The sequence below is a fragment of the Lissotriton vulgaris genome, chromosome 8, assembly GCF_964263255.1.
Source record: "Lissotriton vulgaris chromosome 8, aLisVul1.2, whole genome shotgun sequence".
Lineage (NCBI taxonomy): Eukaryota > Metazoa > Chordata > Amphibia > Caudata > Salamandridae > Lissotriton > Lissotriton vulgaris.
Genome location: NC_141696.1, coordinates 427,210,287 through 427,233,835, shown reverse-complemented (window position 1 = coordinate 427,233,835; position 23,549 = coordinate 427,210,287). Strand labels below are relative to the sequence as shown.

Genomic DNA, 23,549 nt, shown 5'->3' with positions numbered 1-23,549 from the left:
CACAGGACCGTGATATGCTGCGGGATAAACTGGTAACAAATACATTTAGAGGTTCGCAGTCTGGGAGCTGCAGTCTGTGATCATTCCGTGTACTTGTCCGTGTCTCAGTGCTGAGTTTCTTTTTCGCCTGCTTTTTTGCCAGTTTCCTCAGCTTCTAGGTGTTTGAGATAATCTGACACCTGCCATGAGTTATCAAACATCACTGGCTTATGCGGTGCGTGGCCTTTTGACCGGGCTGGGTCGAACATGGCATAAGTCATCTTTAGTTGAATCAGTTTCTTTTTCTGCTTCCCCGCCAGCATAAAGTTGGGGTATAGCAAAACTTTGCTTCCTTTGCATTGGAGGTCACCCTTTTCCCCTGTGAGCTGGAAAGCACTGTCACGGTAGTTCAGCAGCCTTGCAATTATGGCTTACGGCAGTGCCCCCGGAGGCTGGTGCGCCGCCAGTAGCCAGTGTGCTTGTTCTGGGACTCTTCTATGTGTGACACTCTTTGTTCTAACCAGTCAAATATATTGCTTATCTAGACGTGTGGTCACGCTGTCAATTCAGCGGTTCAGCGCTTCCATTTTTCGGTCTAAGAATTGTAGGCTCTGCTGCACTCCCACGAGCAGTGATTTCATGTCAGTGTCCATTGCAGCGTCTACGGGCGCCATTGCTTCTTCTGCCAGTTGACTTTGGTCCACACACTTGGGGCCAGATGTAGGTCGTCAAATACCGGTCGGTAACGGCCGATTTCGGCCGTTACCGACCGGTATTTGGAGATTGAGATGTAGGGGGCCTAACATTTACCTATTCGGTAAAGTTACCGAATCGGTAAATCTAGATTCAGGGCCTGTGGCACTGAAAACAGTGCCACAGGCCCTTAAGAATTCGTTATTTACCATGAAATACTATTTCATGGTAAATAACGAATTCCTGTGTACATGCACATCTGTGCATGTACACCTGTGCCATGTGGCACACATACATGCCCTAAGGGCATGTATGTTAGGGCATGTATGTGTGTCACATGGCACACAAGCCAGAATCAGGGGTGCAACAGGGTGTCAAAGTGACACCCTGTCCCCCTTGACAAATCGGTAATTTTACCGAATCGGTATTTAATGATTCGGTAATTGACATAGATTGCTATGGGCCTCAAGGCCCATAGGAATCCATGGCAATTACAGAATCGGTAAATACTGATTCGGTAATTACCGAATCATACCGATTCGGTAAAAATTACCGATATATTACCCACATCTCATTTACCGAATCTAGAATACCGAATCGGTAAAATTCGGTATTCTAGAGTCGGTAAATGAGATTTACCTACATCGGGCCCTATTTCTCAAATGCGCGCTAGTGTGGTCAAAACTTAAGCAGTTTGTGCTTCTCTGTTAGGGTAGCTCATCCTGCTGCACCTGGGTCAGCTGGGCCCGCGCAGTGCCACAGGGCCAAGTACAGTAGTCTGGGAGTTTCTCCGCCCAGCACCGCCTGGCGCTTATAGTTGTTTCAATTATAGTGGTTTCAATGAGCTGCTGCTCTGGAGACCCACCACCCTTTGGGCACGAGCAGTCACCCACGCTGGCCCCCTGTAAGGCTTCCTCAGCCGGTGCCTGATGTGTTAATTTTGGCACGTGACATACTCCTGGTCGTTTATCCTTAAAAGTTTCCTTGCCTCTCAGAGCCTCACTAGGTCCCCACCTCCCAGCAGATCGCCTCCAGGTTCAACCGCTGGTGAGAGGCCTCTCAGCACTGCAGCTGCCCCTCCTGGCTGCTCCTTCTCTTTAGCGCCCAGGTCTGCCACCTACGCGGTGCCTCGCTCACACTGCAGGAATTATCAGCCATGTCCCGCATCTTAGGGCTCACCTCAAGAGTACAGCCTTCAGCAGCACACGCTCTTGACCTTGCTGCACCACCTCTTCGAGCAGCTCACCTCTGATCCCAAGTTGCTGGTGCCATTTTGATGAGGTCTAGCGTGACCTGCACCAGGCCATTTAGTGCAGAAATATTGTTTTTTCTGACCACTTCATCGCTGCGTTTGTGGACACCGCCCCCCCATTCTAATTCATGTGGTTTGTGCTGCCAGTCTGGTATTTACAGTGTTATATCTAGGCGCTGCCGTCCCCTGGCTGGAGGAGCATCTCACTTTTTATGCCATGTTGATTGTTGGCCTAGCCATGCCCTCGTAGATGTATATTGTGTACACATCCAGTTGAAAAAAGTGACACATCACTACCTACCACCAAGAGTCCTCAGCTCAACCCTTCTTCATGACCTATTATATATTCGTATTAACACATAAGTGTGCTCAAACGGATGCCCCACTATGTACAGACAGGGCCCTCAGAACAGAAAATTCTCACTCTGTTCTGAGTAATAGTAGAGACGTAACAGAGTGAGATCTTCTGGCAGCTACACCTTCTCCAGGACGTGACCACCTCTTAAGCCCGGAGGCCTAACTGGATGACTAGAACAGGAATATTTCAACAGCATGCAGCCTAAAACAAGCACATACAAAGAAAGAGCAAAAAGTATGACATTTTAGCTTTGAATACCACATCTTTTAGGTTGATATAGGTTGTGCTATTGTTTTTTGTTAACGTTCCATACCAGTAGTTTTCGAAGTTTGCAGAGACCCTTGGGTACAAGGATGAGATATTCTCCAGAATATATGTGTGATCTTGGCAGTCTAACACATTTAAAGGCGTTTTACCCCATTTTTCTGGGATACTCGGCATATACACGTATTCAAAGTGTTGCTGCTTGTAGCTCTGCATAATGTGACATTTTCCTCCTGCAATCACCTGGTTGTGCAGGCTTTACCAAGCTAAATAATTCTGCACACTAAGACCTCCACCAAGCATCAAGAACAAGGCCAATAACTCAAATTCAACGGTAACAGGTTGTAAATAAGTGAGAGGGCTCTCCACACTTATTAGTGACTTAGCAAGAATGCGATGAACCCCAATGCAAGCAAGGAAAATGCCCCTGACCACTGGTTGGGTAGCAAAATACAGCAATAATCCCAATTTCTCTGGGCCCCTGAGGCCTCTGGGCCTTGGTGCCACTTCACCTGGTACACCTTTGATAAATAAGTGCTGGCATTTTTGTTAACTGTCTAATATTAAAGGTACAGATGGGCACTAAGTGTCCTTGTTATCAAAGTCATTTTCACTTTTGAGACTTTACAAAGAAGTGAAATGGTGAACCCGGAAATATAGCAGTCCACTGATCCTCAATTCTGTTTAAATATATTTTATTTATTCTTCCTCCAGTGTATATTTCTAAAATTGCCATACAATTGGACATCCTGCTGACGCGTTTCATTAAAAAAAATCATGTAACTTCGTCAGGGCTTCAAATATGCAAACAACTCAAAAAAGAAACCACCCACTGACATGTATTGGTACATCAAACAATACAATATTTGTAAAGGCAGACGAGTCGCACAATAAAAAGCCATAACATAAACTAACATACAACAAGGCAACAATCAAAAACGCAACTCATTAAATCCATAATCAAAGAGTAAAATAACTATGGGAACTAGTGTTCAAGAAAACCCTACAAAAGAAGAGGACTGTTCCATTACTTATCCTGAATTTCTTTTAAAAAAAAGATAACGGAGAAGTGGGGAGTACATCAAATGAAGTTTGTTACAAAATTATGCAATATTTAGTAAATGTTGACCATACCCAATGTTGTTCTATCACGTTTCTGATACTTCTCAATATTTCTAATTATAGTATTACAGACCCTATGTTACATGTAGTCGCCCTCATATGTTGGTTCAAAAATGAACATACCTTATGTGTCTTAATATCCTTTATACTCCTGGTGTAGAGATGACTGAAAGCAGTCCACAAAATTCATTGTTCAGATCAAGTGAAAACTATAATTGGATGATCTCCGTATTCATGGAACCGATCCGCCAGATACCTTCTGTGTGATACCTAAAATAATAAATTTTGGTTGAGTCATAAGTCACCATTTTAGAGTCAAGAAAATCAAGTACACCCTATGTGCAAAAACACCCTATACCCATCTCGCTATACCAAGAATGTGTAACCCTGAGCATACTCGTGTCCAAATTTATTCGCCAAAATGACCAACGATGTCCCAAGAGAGCAGATTCCTGCTTTGTGACAGCTATAGTTCTCATATAAATCAGACGAACCTCACACGGGTGAAAAAAATATATTCATGGTGTTCTCAACTTGCACTAATAACTAATATCTATAAAAATGCCAATTATAATAGTCCTGATTAACAGAAAACATTGCCCTTGTTGATGGGACATTAATGCCCGCGAGACTCCCATATATAGTTGCAGTTGCTGACAAAATAAGAAACTGACCCACCTGTATTAGCGAGCCCCTCATATGAAAAAGCCGCTCACCACATAGGACACAAGTAAAAGCATGGTCACTATAAAACTACTCCAGTAACTAAGAGCACATAAGCAGATTGTGCCAACTAAACGGAGACACTAGCGTGATAGTATACGAGCCCATTGATAACTCCGTAAATTTACATTGAGCTTTTCTACGCTGGATATTAAAGAGCGTATAGCATGGATAACAAATATAGTTCCACCATATATTTCCACATAATAGCTGACATCGTACATCGGCACTCCCAAACACCTTCTGCATAGTTTAAAGCCCGCTCTCACCTTAGTTCGTATCAAGCTTGACCCTTCATGTTTCTTATCAGAACCTTAGTCCTGAATAGCAAAACCTTCATATTTACAAAATGGTGCAATAAGTGCATCTAATCAATCACACCTGATTCTTAATGTCAGGTGCATCACATGACCCAAAAGCATAGTAATCAGGCAGACAACATCTGCCATTTTGGAGTGGGGAAACATTATGTCGGTGGTAGTGGATCGCATAGAATGTCATCACTTAATCCAAAACCATTAAAAAACAAAAAAACAGCTGCCATATTGAAGTGGGGAGATAGTAACATAACATAGTTGTTAGTGAATCAACTAAAATATCGTTCAGAAGAGTGTCCTATGAAGTCCTATGATGTTGAATCTATATTCGTCAGTATCAGTACGATCACATTAAAAAACTCTGTGGTTATAAGGTCCACATAAACTCACCTAACCCGGGGATGGTGTGGGTTTACTCCTCAGGGTGATATATATATATATATATATATATATATATATATATATATATATATATATATATATATATATATATATATATATAAAAAAAACAACCAACAATTGTATAGATCATTCAGGAGAAAGGGTCACCCTAGTACACCATAACATGTAAATAGATCACCAAAGGGAGCTCCATAATCAAAGAGAGTCGTTCATTGTCAACAAAAGTTCTAGGGGCTGCCGTGTCTTCACAGTGTGGCAGGTTGTAATAACAAACTGGGATCCCTTCCCAATACCACAGAACATTATCTCTAGCCTTAGTTCCTGATCTCAATCTTCTGTATTGTAAGCACAAGAAAGGGCTATGGTACAATTGACCAAAGAGGAGAACAGTAAAAAATGTCTGCTATTACTCTAGATAACCAGGTTAAAGAGTTCCATCTATGAGGCAAACATAACAGATTAGTGAAGTGTACTATCCTAATCTTATCCCAGAAAATGATGGAATTCCTTGTCTGTGTTATGTCGCTCAGTGGTGGCTCTTGAACGGCACATCTGTTTGGCTTTGGTTTGTCTCAAAAGCGGCTCCTTATCACCACCACGTGGGTTTTCAATAATATAGTCACTTCCAACAAGCATTTGCAATGCAATAGGTCTCTCATTTACGAGAGTTTGAGCTATTGGCATTGTAAACGACAATACCTTTTATTTATATTTTGAAGACTTGCAAGTGGTGCGTAAACACGCACTTTGTTCTTATAGTTGTCGCTTACAAAAAGCATTGCTGGCTGTAACTGCACCTCTTTTACTGTCAGCCTTGCTTCTTCTAAGCAAGGACTATAAGTACAAAGTGTGTGTTTAGCACCGCTTGCAGGTTTTCAAAATCCATAGATAAAAGGCATTGTCATTTACAATGCCAATAGGTCAAACTCATGCAAATGCTGGACCTATTACATTGCAAATGTTTGTTATTTACTCTTGACAAGACTAGACAACTAGTGGATATTCCAATCAAGATTTGCAGTTTGGGTTTTATAAGAATTAAACCACCAATAAAGATATTTTGCTCTACCCCACTAAAGAACACACTGTATCTAAATGTTGAATGTGTTGACCACAGTCATTCTTTGCAGAGATCTAATTGAACTGTAATTAAAAGCACAAGATAGCTAGATGGCTGAGCGAAGCCAAAGCCGCAGGGGCAGACTAAAAAGAAATGTAATTGTTTTTTTCCAAACTGCTGCAGAGATGCTGTCACAAGAGTACAAAATTAAATTTGTTGCCTACAAATACGACATACGCATGCAGCTCCGAGCCTAGCTACAAGTCTGAATGTGTGTGGAGGTTCTGCCGAAAATTACATGTGCTGCATATCAAAGGATTCCTTTAAAAAAAAAATATATATATATATATATATATAACTGTGCTCAAATAATTAAAGAAAAACTAAAATTTGTTTTTCAGCGCAAGGACTATAAATATTACTAGTAGAAAGGTGATTTAAAACTACAATCACACAAAGGGATGGGGTTGTCCGTTCTTCTGCTCCCAGGCGTAGGACATTCTCCCCCACAGCTAATGCAAGCTACACAGTAAGGAAACAGAAAAAAGTCCAGTCGTTATGGGAGGTTACAAATGCAGACATGGCGGTACCAAGGAGGAACTACTCCGCTTATTCATAAATGAAAAGCAGCGACTTCACAAGGACAGTAACAGGAGCCAATTGAAAAAATGGGTGGGAAATGGGCGGGGCTTCTATGCCATACCTCAATACAGCATGCCTCACAGAGCAGTGAATGCTCTGCCCAGGCTCGACCTAAATATCAATCTAGAGCACTCAGTGCTGGCTTTTCACGTGATATCTTGTTGATACACTGGAGTGCGATATTCTGAATACGACTCCCAACTAAGCATATTTTGTTTTCCAGAATCAAGTCCCTTGTAGCACCTCTCTGATCTCAATGATCAACTGCCCAAGCCTACAAGGGTAAATTAGGTTTCCCCTGCCTGTACTACATCACCATTTTGTAGCGCTCCTCACTGTTCTTGTATGCTCGACTTAGGGTTGCGAGCTGTGCTGCCTAAATAGATCATATTACAATTATAACCGATCCCATATATAACAGCGCGTGTATTGCAATTGATGAAATGTTTAACAATATGCACCTGGGAAGTGTTGAATCTGAAATCCTGTGTTTTATTCTTGCCATGCAGTTATTCTGGTCCACCATTGGTGTTCCTGTTGTCAATACTTTGGTTTCTGGACATTACTGCACTCACTATCAGTAACTGAATCCATATAAACTCTACAAGGTGAAAAGGTTGAGAGTGAATGACATAGGAGAGGAATTGGCACAGGATTTGTTTGGAAAAAGCTTTACTTCATTCCCATGGTTGTCAAAGGATCAACGCAATGAAGGATTACGCTCTAGTTTTCTGAAACTGGAACAATTGAAAAAACAAGAACTGGCACAATGGTGGGATAGGTTCACCTTACAGCAGTACGTAGATTTTTTTAAAAACTTTGTTTTTTTTTTGTTTCGTCTTCTGTCATCCAACAGTATGTAGATAATAAGAACATACGAATAGGGTTACATATTCTGATATTCCCTCCTTTTGAAGATCTTAGTCATCTTGGGAATGGGAGAGTAACTTGGAGGGTGCATCATACACAGTGATGTGCATACTAGTTAAACATGCCAGTATTAAGCGGGCCAAGTTACAATCGGAAACAGAAAATCTTGAAAAAGAGATTGAGGCAATGGAATGTAAGGAGTTAATTGGAAAGATGCATTGAATAAGTTAATAGAAAATCAAGTTATTAGAAAATCATCAATACCTGAAAGACAACAAAAAGAGAAAAATTAAGAGAGATGATCGAGACTACAGAGAGGGTTGATTATATACTTTTGCAAAAAAGTATGTCAATGTTAACCTAATTGATGGCAGGAAGAGAGCTAGGGAGGAGAGTGCAGAACTCAAATCAGCTAGCAATAGTTCTATTGCCTCAACAAGTAGCACCACCTCTAGTCACTTGGTATCTGAAAACCCTTTAGGGAAAGGAGGATCTTCCGTCCAAAAGGAGCTGTAAAGGCTCATAATGAGCAACAAACAATCAGTGCAAAAAGATAAAACAACCTGAAGGTATTGGGAATGGATCCAGCGGGAACCCTGTTTATCGCAACTTGCCACACTTCCCACACTGTGAAAACACGGCAGCCCCTAGCTCTTTTTTTTTGACAATGAACAACAGTCTTTCATTATGGAGTACCCTTTGGTGTTCCATTTACCCGCTATGGTGTACTAGGATGACCCCTTCTACTGAATGTTATATAAAATTTTTATAATTGTTGTAATATTGGACACTTTTTTCCATGTTACACTAGTTTGCTTTGTGTCCATATCTATACCATATGATTTTGGTTGTCGACGTACATCTTCATCTCTAGATAGATACACACACACACACACACACAATTGTACTGATACTGACGAATATAGATTCAACATCATAGGACTTCGTAGGACACTCTACTGGATGGTACTTTATGTGATTCACTAACAGCTATGTTACTATCTTCCATCTTTAATATGGCAGCTGTGTTTTTTATGGTTTTAGATTACATGATGGCATTCTATGTGATCCACTACCACTGACGTAATGTTTCTCCACTCCAAAATGGCACCTGTGTTGTCTGCCTGATTTCTATGTTTTTGGGTCAAGTGATGCACTTAACGTTAAGAATCAGGTGTGACTGACTAGACGCACTTATTGCATCATTTTTAGGTCTCGGCCTGACGTAAGCAGCGCATGCGCTGCTCTCGTCATACGAGGCTTCTTGGAATCAATACGATTCCAGAAGCCTCGTCCCAGCTCCGCCTTCAGCTTTGATTCGTGCTTGTCCTTTGGCATCACAAATTTTGCTGAAGCCAGTGCAATGATTGCACTGAAGGCATGTAGATCGCTGTTTGTTGCCACCCTGTCTCCTTTGATCCATGCCCAGCAGGATTGGATCTCATACTGGCGGCGGGAGACAGTGTCTCCTAATTACCCGCTAGGCACTTTTTTGTTAGCATTCGCCTTTGGCAAAGGCAGCCGCGTGTTTATTTTTGCATCGCACTTTTACTTAAAGTGAAAACGAGATGCAATTATAAACAAGTGTCTGCCTTTGCCAAAGCCGAGAGTTTGTTCTTTCCTGTATACCCTTCTGCCTTATTTTCTTCTTTCCTCACGTTTCGTCATTCCTATCCCCCCATCCTAATCATACATCCTTTCCATCCGATTGTTTCCTCCCTTTCTTCCTGTCCTCTCTTCTGTCCACCCGTATTAATTTGTGTATTACTATTTCATTTTTTAAACTTCCTTAAACAAATGGCAGAATGTTCTTTTACCTTTATGTGCACATTCAAGTAAATGTGGAAAAAAATATACAATAGCTCATAGTGAGACGGGTGGCCTCAAGGTCGCTTGCAGAAATTGAGCAGTCATTTCTTGACCTGTGGCTGCTTGTGGCATTCAGATCAGCAATGCACAATACCCAACATGGGAGATATATTCCGCACTCTCTTGGTGTGTGCTTCTGGTGTTCTCATTCACTACAAAGAGTCCATCCTTTGGTCAGGAGGAACACAGAAACGCTTTTGACGTGCAGCTTGATGCGCTCGGGCCTCCCTTCAGGCTGGGCTAATTGGCCGCTCCAACACGCCTGTAACCTGAGGACCTTCTGTCTGTGGTAACAACTAAATAAGGGACAACATGCAAGATAGACTGGCAGCGTTCACAATCTGGAAAATATATTGAAGTTTGCTAAAAATGCAAAACAAACCACAGCTTTCACATCAGAGGACATCGAAATCCGAAATTGTCAATTACTTTTAACAGTCGATTTCGTTAGCATCTAATATGAAGATATTTGGAGACTAACAATGCCTCAACGTCTTCCACCAAAAGACGCTGATAATGATTTCTCAGTTGCAAGGACCCTCCTTGCGTGGTGTCATTTTTTGCCTCCTCCCGGGACCAGATTAGCCTAAAACAACAAAGTCGCCAGATGTCTGGTTCCGAGCCAGTCCCAGAGGCCGGGCTTTGGGAGGCAGCAGCATACGCTTGGGGCTCGAGATCAAAGGTGCCGGAGAGTTACTTGCAGGATCATAATGTGTGTCATCCCCATTATTAACAGTCCGAGAATGTGTATGCCTAATTAACCTTAATTAATCCTGCATCCCGTCTAGTTTGCTGTAAATATTTTTAATTTGGTACAATTAGTTGGCCTGGACGTGAATAGTGCTTTTTCTGCTTCGCAGGGTTATTGCTTAATGGAAGGTCCGCCTTTATGTGCCTAGGTTCTTCCAGAAGCCTCCACGCCGTACAGTGAGTACTTGGCATGCCTGCGCAGCTTCTGTTTTGAGTTGGAAGATTTGCAAAAGGAGCTGGTAGCACTGTGCTTTTATCTCATTGCGGGTCTACACCTGGCAATCTGCCATCCTTGCGATGCATTTTCTTGTCTGCTAAAACTGCCTTTTAATGCAACAGAGTTACCTCTACCTCTTCTTTGAGATGCAGAAGGAAATTCTCCAGGCTACCCTTCCTTGTAGTAAAGGCATTCTCCGAGTGTTTACACAAGGCAAGGAGGCAGCTCTGAACAGCTTTCCATGGATATATAACTTGATACTGACAATCTGGTATTGGGCATTGTTTCAATTTTCTGAAGCTGTGCACCCAGTCGCAGGCAGCCAGGGTAAGCCCCCTCCAACTGTACATGGCATACAATGAGTCCGTAAAAAATCTTTTCCATCACTGGAGGGACTTATGAGACTAACCTTTCCATCTTCCTTGCCCAGTGTTGAATTGCGCACTGATACACCACATGTTGACTTTACTAGTTTAGGAAAAACAACCAACGGGGCCTGATGTCGGATACAAACATCTATCTTCCCCTTAGAAGTAACACCTTTTTTTGTGGTCCACCAATAAGAGAATGTCTCAGTTGTAAGTTTATGTACTGCTTACCTGGTGCTAAAAAACTAAAGAGGGCCCCTGACTATAAGGATACAGAGAGGCAAAAGCTGGGGAAATTAGCAAATAACAACAAGACTACGTGCCTACTCTGTTGATTAAACAGTGGTATCACTTATAGATGTATTAATATTTCCAAAATCACAAAAAGTAAAATTTCCAAAATCACATTAGAGCCATATTGTTCAGTAACCCATTTACATATATATTATTTGCAAAACATACATTTATTCTATGGGAGAGGTGTGGCACAGCGGCCAGAGCAGCTGACTCTGAAGCACGCGGCTTAGGGTTCGTAGAAAATAGCATCCGTAGACAATAATATTTTTTTCAAATCTTGTATTTTCAGTGATACAACCACCGAAGGGCCTGATTTTATCTTAAAAACCGAGCTTTGGACCATACCATTTTTCGCAGAAAAGCAATATTTCTTTCCATGTGTTCCCATACCTGGTGTGTTACGCAGTTTGGTGCTTACTTTCCCTCCATGTTAAAGAACAGTAAATGTTTCAACACCCAGGCTAATGTGCTGCACAGCTAAATATATATATGATCCCACAGGTGAGACCGATTGAATTTCATAGTTTCTAGGTCTCTCCTACGCAGCACTCATGCGCTGCATAGGAGGACCTTTAGCCGTCGCTCTGCTCTTTTTGGAAGCACATACTCGTGCTTGTGGCGGCATCCAGCATGCGGGAGCGAGCAGGGGCGAGACTCAAGCATGAGTGCAGTGCTTCCAAAAAGAGCAGACCGCGCGCGCACGCACACACCAATCCCCGGCTTGTTAGGTCTCACCTAGGCCAATCGCGGCACTCTCGCTTTACTTTGGTAAAGTGTGCGCTTCACTTTGGTAAAGTACAGGTGCGCAAATGCTTCAAAAGTAAAGAAATAGATGTTTTTTCTATTTCTTTACTTTTGTAGCAATCGCGGGTGAATCACGGCACCCACGCTTTACTTTAACCATGTTAAAGGTAAGGCGCTGGTGCCGCGATTGCTACAAAAGTAAAGAAATAGACAACAACATATATTTCTTTACTTTTGCAGCAATCGCGGCACCCCTGCTTTACTTAGCGCGGGTGCCGTGATTGCTGCAAAAGTAAAGAAATAGATGGTTTTTCCATTCCTTTACTTTTGTAGCATTCGCGGCACCCGTGCTTTAAACTTTAACATGGTTCAAGTAAAGCACGGGTGCCACAATTGTAGCTTAAGTAAACAAATAGAAAAAAGAGTGGCCCGCCAATTTCTTTATTTGTTTACCCTTATTTACAATGCCATATGTTGCAAACTCGCAATTGCGACACCTATGACATTGTAAATAAATGGGCCTCAGCTGTTATGGTTTCCATTATCCTTGTTTGTTTTGGTTGCTTCCATCGGGGCCATGCTGTAACTGATTTTGGTTTGTGTTTTGTGTCTCGTTCATAAATCCTGGAAGACCTTAATTGCCCTTCCAGCAGCGAGTTCACAGGCCATTGCGGCCTTTGTTACAGAGCTATGTGAGACGGCCACAGTGTTCCCACGACCTTTTGAAATGCAGTCTTCTGCCTGCAGAGATATCTCCTGGGCCAGGGGGACAAAAAAATGGATGGTGTGAAAGTCGTGGGAGGATGGCCATGTCCTGTCGTTTATAACCCACCGCTGCTCCCACCTCCACCAGTGATAAATGCGGAGCGGCCATCCAGGCAGGCGTGGCCTCGGATGGCTGAACTTGCACTGCTTTGAAGGAGAGCTGTGACCAGACTCCCAGGGTGCATAGCGACATATTCTGTGATGCTCAAATCCACATCCTTTCTGGCCATTCTCATGCAGACTGCAGAGCCCCAGAGGAGAGAGGCCTTGGCAATGGTGGTACCCTAAGGTAATGGCTAGAGGCATGCTATGAATGCACACTAGAGACGCAAAAAGCAAAACAAGCCTTTGCAATGCAATAGATCTCGCATTTACGCAAGTTTAAGGTATTGACATTGTAAATGACAATCCGTTTTATTTATGTTTCACAAACCAAAACATAAATAAAAGGCATTGTCATTTACAATGCCAATAGCTCAAACTCATGTAAATGTGAGACCTGTTGCATTGCAAATGCTTGTTTTCATATGAAGGTGCCGCTATTCAGGGCTAACGTTCCGAAACATAGATGGTTAATCTTGATACGGACTAAGGTGAGAGTGGGCTTTATGCTATGCTGAGGGTGTCGGGTGGTGCCGACATATGATATCAGCTATTATGTGTAAATATGTAGTGGAGTTATCTTTGTTACCCACGGTGTACTTTCTTTAATATCAAACGTAGAAAAGCTTATGGTAAAGGTATGGCATTATCACTGGACATGTATGCTACCATGCTAGTGTCTACGTTTGTTTGGTACAATCTACTTACATGTCATTAAGTTACTGGACAGGTTATAGAGTGACCATGTTTTTAATTGTGTCCTCTGTTGTGCAGGACATTTTCATATGATTGGTCCGCTAATACTTAGCCTGTTGGTAACTGCAAATATGTGGGAGTGCAGCGGACATTTATGTCCTGTTAAGACACAGGAGGGCTGCGAATATTTATGTCAAGTGGATTGAGACCTCCCGGGAATGTGTAAACAAATTAGAATTTCCCAGTAGGATTTACTACTGGTAGGGATTAGAATGTTGCCATTTTAAGGCAGGAGACATGACATGCTCGGGGAGTGTTATCGATTATTCAAGACTATTGTAATTGGCATTTTTATCGATATATCAATATTTGGGATTAGTGCAATTTAAAATAACACCATGAACATATATTTTTCATCCATGTGAGGAGCGTGTGATTCACGTGAGAACTATAGATGTCACAATGCAGGGATCTGCTCCTTTGGGACATCTTTGGTCGTTTTGGCCAATAAATTTGGAAATGAGTATGCTTTGGGGTACACATTGTTGGTATAGCAAGATGTGGTATAGGGTATTTTTGCATTTAGTGTGTACTCATTTTATTGACTCTAAAATGGTGACTTATGTCTCAACCAAAATTAATTCTTCTAGGTATCTTACGGGGACACTATTTCCTCTTTTATATTATTGGATCAGCCGAATATATTTCTGGCTGATCTTTCTTATGAATCTGGAGATCATCCAATTATAGTTTGCACTTGAAATGTCCAATAAGTGTTGTGAACTGCTTTCAGTAATCTCTGCACTAGGGGTATAAAGGATATTAGGATATTTGAGGTATGTTTATTTTTTACCCACAAATGGGGGGGACTAAACTCTAACATAGGATCTGTAATACTATTATAAGAAATATTGATAAGAATCAGAAACATGATATGACAACATTGGGTATAGTCAACATTCACTAAATATTGTATAATTTTGTAACAAGCTTCCTTAACCGCATCATTGCTACTGTATATTCCCGTGCTGTGCTGCAATTTTCAAAATCCCTTGTTATGTGACAAGGTCAACTCGTCAAACCCACAGCGCAGGTAACACCCATGACGAGTTGACCTTGTCACAAGCATCGAAGGTGTTAAAGAAATACGGTATAAGTAATGGAGCAGGGTTTTCTTGCACATTAGTTCCTGTAGTTATTTTACTCTGTGATTATGGACTTAATGTATTGTGTTTGTTATAGTTGCCTTGTTGCACCTTAGTTTATGTTATGTTATGTTTTTTTTATTGTGTGACTTGTCTGTCTTTACAAATATTTTATTGTTTGGTGCCAGAAAAGAAGGCAACTGGTTCAGAATTATTTGGAACTCTGTGTGGTGCGGTTATTCAAGTCCGCTGTTGGTGTTTGGGTTGTCTATACTTCACTTTTGATACTTCTTGCCTATTTTTGACCATGACCAATTATTTCGAGCAGTGTTGAAAAAGATATGGCATAGAGCTTTGCCGGTGTTAATGGCTCCTCTACTACGTGCATATTTTGGTACTCCAGCAGTAAGTTAGGGGACAATTTCAGAGCGATAGTGTTTTTGGGCTGCCCCAAACTATATTGTGCAATCTGGGTCGAATATTTGGTGGGATTTTTCGCTGTGGTTGGTACCGGAGTCTTTAGGAGTATCAAGCAGAGTACAGTCCTGTCTAGCGCAAGGCGACAATTTGTTTAATCTCACGGAAGTGGATTGTGGTGTAAATCCGTTACATTTTTCTGATTTGCTTCTGCCTACCACAGAGAACAAACAAAGAAAGTGGAAGGCAACCAGTATTCTTGCAACAAACAAAGGACTGCCCGGTGTGTAAGTATTTCGTGCAGCGCAAGTTTTTGTGTTATTCTCCCTGCATAAGTTGCCCAATTCTCTGGTTCGCTTGTTGGGCGGATTTGGGTGGTTTTTGTAGCCCAAATCGCTCCTTAAGTCGGTTGGAAAAAAAGGACAGTTTTCCATATTCTACATATTGTCAATTTATTTTCGCCTACCCCTAGTCAGGACATCCTTCATCTACTTGATCATTAGCATTGGATTGCAACATGGATGCACTCCCGTACTGCTACATTAAGACCGACTTCTCTCTGGAGGGCCACAGTCTCTTGTTCCTCTGTGAAAATATTGAAGAAATCAAAAGGTTGACTGCCTCAGTCACCTTCAAATTTTTAAGTGCCATTTGTTCCCACTTGTCACCACATAGATTTGGTATTGAGGTTGGGGATGCTTTCGTAGACCATGTCCCACCTGACATGGATGCCCAGCAAATATACAAGCCCGCAGCCAACTTTGCCATTAATATCGCCCCATTAAGATTCCTGTGATGGAAATGGCTTGCTTCTTGTTCTTTAGCATTATGTTTTTTCTCTAAAGCTACTTTCTGTTAGCTTCATGTTCAAAAGTATTTGAGGGCAAGATCTCACCCTGCAGCGTTTTCTGCTCACGTCACTTTTTGAAAGAATGGTTTGAGTTTCCAATGGCTGATCTCCTGACTGTAGCATCTTTGACCACCTCCTGTACTATACAGTGGCAGGGTCATCGGGCATTTCTTTAGTACACATCTACCTTTTTGGGGGGCAGTGAGTTTTTCTAGCTGTACTATCTGCACAGCGTAGCATCCTTCACTTTGTTTTGAAAATCTCGAGTTTGTCAGCTGTCTCCTAATCTATCAAAATGTCGATAATCTACTGTATATTGCCCACAGAATAGGGACATCTTAAATTAAGAGAAAGTGATTTTTTTGTCCACTTTAATGACTTGTCACAAGTACACCTAAAACATTTTGGAACTTTGGCAATTTAGAGCCTCAAACAAGTTCGATTTTTAAGTTGTCAAAAAGAGAATTCTTGGAATAAATGTTTAGATGTATGCAACACATCAAAATGGAATCAGTTACGTAGACTGTTTTAATGCTGAAATCCGGACACCATTGCGACCGTTGATACTTTTGAATTCTTCCAAAAGATGCCAATTATGGTATCTATTGAAGGTTCAAATGTTATCCATACCTAACCAGAAGTATTAAGACACTCTTCTCACCGATGTAACAATATATATATATATATATGTAATGTATGTTTATATCTATTTTTGAACATTGCAAAATGCATCTATTAACTTCTGTCCATCTGCTTCATTTCAGGTGACTTTTGACCCAGAAGTATTTTTCAACATTTTATTGCCGCCCATTATCTTTCATGCTGGATACAGCCTGAGGAAGGTAGGCATAGGTTTTTCTGAACCACAACTCCTATTCTGTGTGGGAATGATTGCATGGCAATCTGTACACCTGTGTTAGGTGTCTGCTCTGGGAAAATGTGGCGAGTCATTGAGAGATAAATATGTATACAATAAGTAAGCAGCATTGTTACCAAACAGTATAACTTACTCGAATGTATCACTCCTGTAGTTCATAAATGCGTCCTTCACCTATTACACGTGGACTGACTGACCTATGTTGCCGGAACAAGTGCCCTAGCAGTAATAGGATGCCGGGGATTTTGTGTTCTCAAAATATTTCTACAGAAAATCTGTTTTGATGCTGATAGAAGATTAATGCTGGCTGCATCTGCAGCTTCTTTTAGTTGTGTGCGGCTGCTGAAAAATATCTAACATTCTATAACTGCATTCAGGTATTTATTTATTTATTTATAAAGTTTTATATAGCACGAACTTGATCCCGAAAGATATCAGAGTGCTTTACAGTTAGAGGGAGAGGAAGGAAAAAGATCACAACAAGACTAAAATGGTGAAACTAATATGCATAAAATCATATAGTGCAAACATAACAGATCCTATCTAATTCAGTGTTAGCTCAGAGTGGGCTAGTCAATGATAAAATGACATCAAGGGAGTGATGATACATAATGATGTAAGCTGCAGTAGCTATATGCATCACCTTCAAAGCAACATGCATTGCACACTGATGTATGGGGCCATTATTCTTGTCTGGTTTTAATTGAAGCTAAACCTACCACTACTGACACAACCAATGAGTTTTGAAGTGAATTATTTTTAGGTTGAAAATGAATAGGCTTTGCTTGCGTTGACTACAGGCCTGAGGTTTGCTTTTTTTATTGTTCAAATGGGGTAATGTTCCAGCACCTGAAGGTAAGATTGCCTTTCTGCTCTAGTCTTGAGGCACTGAATGATTCGCAACTGTGTCTGGAAGTTGGAACTTTGGCTGATGGTGGAGCCATAAAGGAGGGGACACTCCTTGAAGAATGTTTGAGTTTTGGAAAAAAATGCTTTTGATCAGGATTGTGAGCATGTTGAAAGAGAACCGTGTGTTGAGGGAAAACCACTACTTGAATGTTGACAAAGACGGATTTGAGCATGATCGTGGGCATGTTGAAGGTTATCCATGGCTAATATGGTCTTCCCAATAAAGGTATTATGTATGCTCTTTCCTTAGTTTACGTCTTGCCTCTTTTGATTCTTTTTAGTATTCTTTGCAGATGATCAAATCATTTCATTACCAGGTCAGAGAAGAGACCTACTACACATGTCTATCTCTCTGTTGACCTTATTGAACCGTATTGTTACTGGGTGTTTTCTTGTCTGGGAGGGCTTCATGTGCTGTAAAGGTTTGATATATAATTCAGAGATCTTCCCAACATTGTTAATGGGAACTTCAGTCAACGTTAGGTGCCCTTTTCACTCGAGTGACTTCCCTTAATGCATGGATGTAGACATCATGAAGATTTTGATGTGCATGATATTCAACATGGTCTATTCTTCCGGCTTTGTTACCCATCTTGTCCACTGGGTGTCGCTCTTTAGCCACACAGACAAAGCTGATAAAACATACATTTCTTCCCATAGCTCAGTTTCTATATCTTCAAAAACGAAGTTGTTTTCTTTCTTATGCGCTGCTCCCATTCACAGACATATTCAACAGTAGATATATAAAGATTGATTAATTAAGCATTCTTTTAAATTGATGAAGGGATTTTGGTTACATCTCAACAAGAACCTATGTAATTAATGATATAATACCGGTATATCATGGACAAACTGTCGTCCTGCAAATATGTTGTGAACGAAATATTGAGTTCCAAAATATTGTGAAGGTATGCATACATACGTGGGTATAACTTTACTATACTCATTGCCACGGAAATTATGCAGCCAGAAGCACCAAATTATGCGGCAGGGGAGCAACAAATTATGCAAGAAGAAAAGGCAAATCATGCGACATTATGCTGCACATTTTTGATACTAAGGGCATCCTGCGTGAAATGGAACCGTCCGCTATGTGTGCGGAGGTCCTGCATATACAATTGGGATGCGCCCGCCACACTGGCGGCCGCATCCTGCATTTTTAACATTGCGGCAGGCAGTGCTTTCAGCAGCACCCGTCGCAATGCCAAAAATGCATGTTGTGCATGCACATGCAGGGGGGGTACCATAGGTAACCCCCATGTGCCCCTCACCCCCCCCCCCCCCCCACATCCTGGGGGCCCGCAACGGGCCCCAACTGCAGAATCTGCATGCCTTTCTGTGGTGGCAACGCCACCACGGAAAGGCTCCCTCTCCGCCTGTATCCTGATATGGATGGCGGTGTCTAGCAGACACCGCCACCATATTAAACCATATTTCCGCCCGGTCGACTTGTTGACCGGGCGGAAAAGCGGCGGACGGTCTTCCCGTCCGCCGCGGTACCCCTGCCATACTAATATGACGGGGGGAAATGGGTGGCGGGCGGGGAAGGATGTAGGGCGGATCGCCATGCGGGCGGTAGCGATCTGCCCTACATCCTAATGGGCCCCTAAGACTTCATTAGCTGGTCATTTTTACACATCGTAATAGTGTCTGAGCAAAGATTTCTCCTTATTAGTACCAGATGATGGATTATGTGGCAAATGCGGCACATCCATAATTATGCGAAAAAAGCAGGGGATGAGGAATCTCCTAATTCCAATGGCCCTGACTATGCTCACCTGATAGGATACAATATGATAATATGTTATGATCATAGGATATATGATATGGTTTGATATATGATTGACGTAGCACAACTGACACCAGCAAGGGACATCCTCGCGATTGACGATGGACTGAAAGGAAAACACTTCAGGTTGAAGAGCTGTATTTTGAGTTTCTTCCTAAAAGAAGACTCTGAAGCAATCAAGCGGTAGCAAGTTTCAATGTTTGGAGGCCGGGTAGGAGAAAGAGCGCTACCCTGGAACGTTTAATGTATGGAATGAAGGCCTGCTTGTTGTTTGAAGAGTCCAAGTACAGAGGAGGATGATTGGGATAAGTGTATATAAGGAGGTAAGCAGGGCCTTTATCAGACAGAGCTTTGTAACACCTGGAAAAGAGCTTTGAAAGTGGGATGTTTAACCTAAGAAAATGATGATCCTTAAGACGAGATGGCAGCAGGGAATTTTGACCATAAGTCTTGTAGCCGATTTTTGGACTATTTAAAGGCAACGGAGAAGATATTGTGGCTCTTCTAGGTATAGGGTATTGCAGTAATCCAAGTGAGAGGTGATCAAGACATGGACTTTGGTCTTTCAAGAAGAGGGAGCATCTTCCTAAGGGCTCTGAGGAGAGTAAACCAGGCTGCAGTGACCTTAGATGCTTGGGATGCGGAAGAAAGATTGTTATCAAATCAGATTCCTAGGTATTTTGTGAAAACTGGTGTGACCGGTGATGGGGAAAGTCTAGGGGCCACCATCTATGGGGTCACAAAGAAGGTTGATTGCTAAAAAGAAGAATATCAGTTTTATCACTGTTCAGGTTAAGACAATCGGTGGTCATCCACTTGGCAACAAACGACTTGGATGACATCATATGTTCCTTGGCAATCACCGACCCATCCCCACCTCTCATTAATTGTTGAATTTAGTGCGCTAAAACTAGACCCTTCTGCTCCTGTACCATCTCTTACCCACACCCCATCCAATTTACGCAAACATAAACATTATCACATGCGCAAACTTCATATCATCTCTACTAAAACAGCACTCAAATTCATTTCAACACAATACACATTTCACAAACACATTCTAAGTAGCCCTCATCCTCCCACTAAGACCCACACAAATCTCTATTTATCCTGTTTCAACAGGACAGTAAATAACAATAAAGACACAATGTTAAGAGCCTCAGTTTATTCACTCTACCTACTTCCTAACCTTCTCAAATATGAGAGTAAGTAATCTCATCCAGCACTAGGGACAGATCAACCGCTAGCTGAAGGTACAATGCAAGCGGCAAACCAGACTTAAATCCATACTTCCCAACAAAAAGCTTCCCCTTTTAAGTTGTTTGCCTATAAATACAAATGCTGTTCCAGTGAGAAAAATCAGAAACGATTTATTTTAAATATTTACTGACAGAACTGTACGTGTTATTCATCACAGAAACTTGGTTAGGCGACAATATGACCCCAATACTTCATGAAGCTGTGGCACTGGAATATTGAGTCATTGCTCACAGTTGAGTGGCTGCTTTATTTAAGGATACCAGAACAGTCAACAAGATGGAAGATGGGGCAATAAAATGTTTATGAAGCCCTCCTTACTACACGCAACCCCAGCTTTCACCTCCGCTTCCTCTTGCTGAACACTGTTTCAGATCTGTCAGATGTTTAAACCTATATATTCTTGATGGCCTAAGCACTTGGTTTGTCAGCCCTAACATGCCACAGCCAAATGCTATGTCAACCTTGAACACATCCAATTTACAGCAGATTGTCTCTGGACCAACTTTCATCACTTCATCGCCTTCTCATTCAAGATCTTGCAAAAATATCAATGAAGTCTCACTACGACAGCATCATGCAGACTTTGGAACACATTAAACATGGAGGAATTGGGATCTGAGCAGACCACAACTACCCAACTGGAAAAAATAATCTCAGCAGAGGGACTGCATAAATGGATGACTTTAGTTTTCGATAAACTAATCCCAAAGAAAACTCAAAGCAAGGCACCTAAAATATGAATGAATGAAGATTTAAACAAACATAAGAGGACTAATCTCAAAAACAACAGAGCTGGTACAAATCCAAGAACCTTTCAAAATGTATAAAGCATACATAAAAAAGTACCAAAAAAACACTGCTCAAGCAGAATCTACAGTGCAAATGCCAACCAAGGACCTCCACAGCATTTTATGAGAATTTTGCAGTGAAACACAACTCGAGGTTATCAAAAAAATTCCACCTTACCTACTGCAGCTGTATGGATTATCCACAAAGATAATTCTCGAAAATCCTAAGACTCTGGACAATCAGACATCAGCACCAGCCTGAAATACGATTAGCAAATGAATAACGTACATATACATAAAAAAGCAAAATGGAAAGTTACGAAACATCTGAATTTTGCAATCCAGAAAGCAGTCACGTTTCTCTTCCACTTTCTCAAGAATTGTGCAATAGGTTAGAAACACTTAACATAACCGAAGCGGACACGTTAGATTCATATCTAGTAAGCTGCCCCCCAATTATACGACCAAAAATGACCAAGGCAGAAAAACTGTCTCCATCTCTCTCATCTTTTTAATTACATTGTCTGAATCCACGCCCTGTAAAAGCCAGCTACTCATCTGCTGCTCATCAGACTTAAGCCCTTTACACATTTTTATTTGCATCTGCAGCTATTACAGTAAGATGCGTAATCAAAAACTCCTAGCTTCGGGACTTTTCTCAGGTGAATAAAAACAGTCCAATGCCATTACTCAAGAAGAAAGACTCAAAACCCAATCAATTACAGACCAATCTCCTATCGACCTTTCCTTAGCAAACATATGGAAAGTGCAACATTTCTCCAGATCTACTCTAATATTACCAAACAGGATTTTACCCAGTAAGATGCACAGAATCGATAGGAGGAGCTACGCAGGCATCCAAGATGGTCGCGTGAGCAGAGGGCTCCCGAGACCCGCGCCGCCCTCTTGCAAATATCTTTCCAATATCCTGACTATTTCTATGGGCTTTTGAAGTTCTACTCTCGCTGATCCTGATACACTTTCAAGATCTGAGATCGGACTTCGGGAACCATTTTTACATCGTCTTCAAATTTCTGGCCTGCCCCCGGACGGGACCGGGGTCTCTACTGCTCTGCCTGGCCGAGACGCAATTCAACAACAGCGGTCAAAGGACATCCTTTCCACCGGTGTCATTGTCACTTTCAGTTTCGGTTTCTCCACGACCTCCTAATTGACTGTTCTGAAAGTACTCCTGACTTCGGACCGCGGTGGCCTAACCCGCTGTGCTTTCCGGCCATATCCCTAGTCTCACAGGCTACGATTTTGGACGGAAACTCTGCTTTAGCGACCCAACGATATTTGCCATTTACACTAGGTCCAGAGGGGCCCTTCGGGGCGCGGCTTCCAATATGGCGACCAAACCTGAAACTGAGAAGCGCAAGACGAAGGTGCCGACCCGTGGGGGTCCCGTCCAAACTAATGTTATGGACCGATGTACACAACCAAAGGGTTTCCCCAGTGGTGCTGGCCGTAGTCTTGAGGACCCGAGGACGGACCCTGTGGCAATATCGGAGGTCTCACTCCAAGATCTAATGCGTGCCATCGCTGGGATTAAGACTGATATGGGGCTACAATACAAGGCCATTGTCTCCAAGATCGACACGGTGGCCGTTGATGTTACCCTCATTAGAGCGGACTTGGCTAAGACCAACGAGAGGGTCAAGGCCTTGGACCTTAAGGCCTCCAGTCTTGTTACTGATATGGCGGACGCGCAGTCGGAGATTGTCAACCTGCAATCATCTCATGATATGATGGCCAGACGTCTGGACGAGTATGAAAACAGGGCCCGACGTAACAACATTCGCTTAGTCGGGGTACCTGAGAACAGCGGCGATACTACCGTTGACCTACTAGTAGAGGATTTAATTGCTACTCATCTCGCTCCCGCCGGACTTAGTAAGTTCTTTGCGGTCAAGCGTGCGTACCGCTTCCCGGGTGGACAGACTAAACCGGGGGCTACCCCGAGGCCTATTATTGCTAGGCTCTTCCACTTTCGGGATCGGGACGCTATCCTCCAGGCTTCT

At 42.1% G+C, this 23,549-nt stretch overlaps 1 protein-coding gene across 2 annotated transcripts in view; it reads left to right on the top strand.

The window, feature by feature from the left end:
- SLC9A7 (solute carrier family 9 member A7) overlaps nucleotides 1-23,549 on the top strand; it is a 471,766-nt gene that overhangs the window by 245,902 nt on the left and 202,315 nt on the right. For both annotated transcript variants that reach the window (XM_086934195.1, XM_086934194.1), the window contains exon 3: nucleotides 16,667-16,744. In XM_086934195.1, the coding sequence (XP_086790321.1) occupies nucleotides 16,667-16,744 (78 nt within the window). The remainder of the gene's footprint in view (nucleotides 1-16,666; nucleotides 16,745-23,549) is intronic.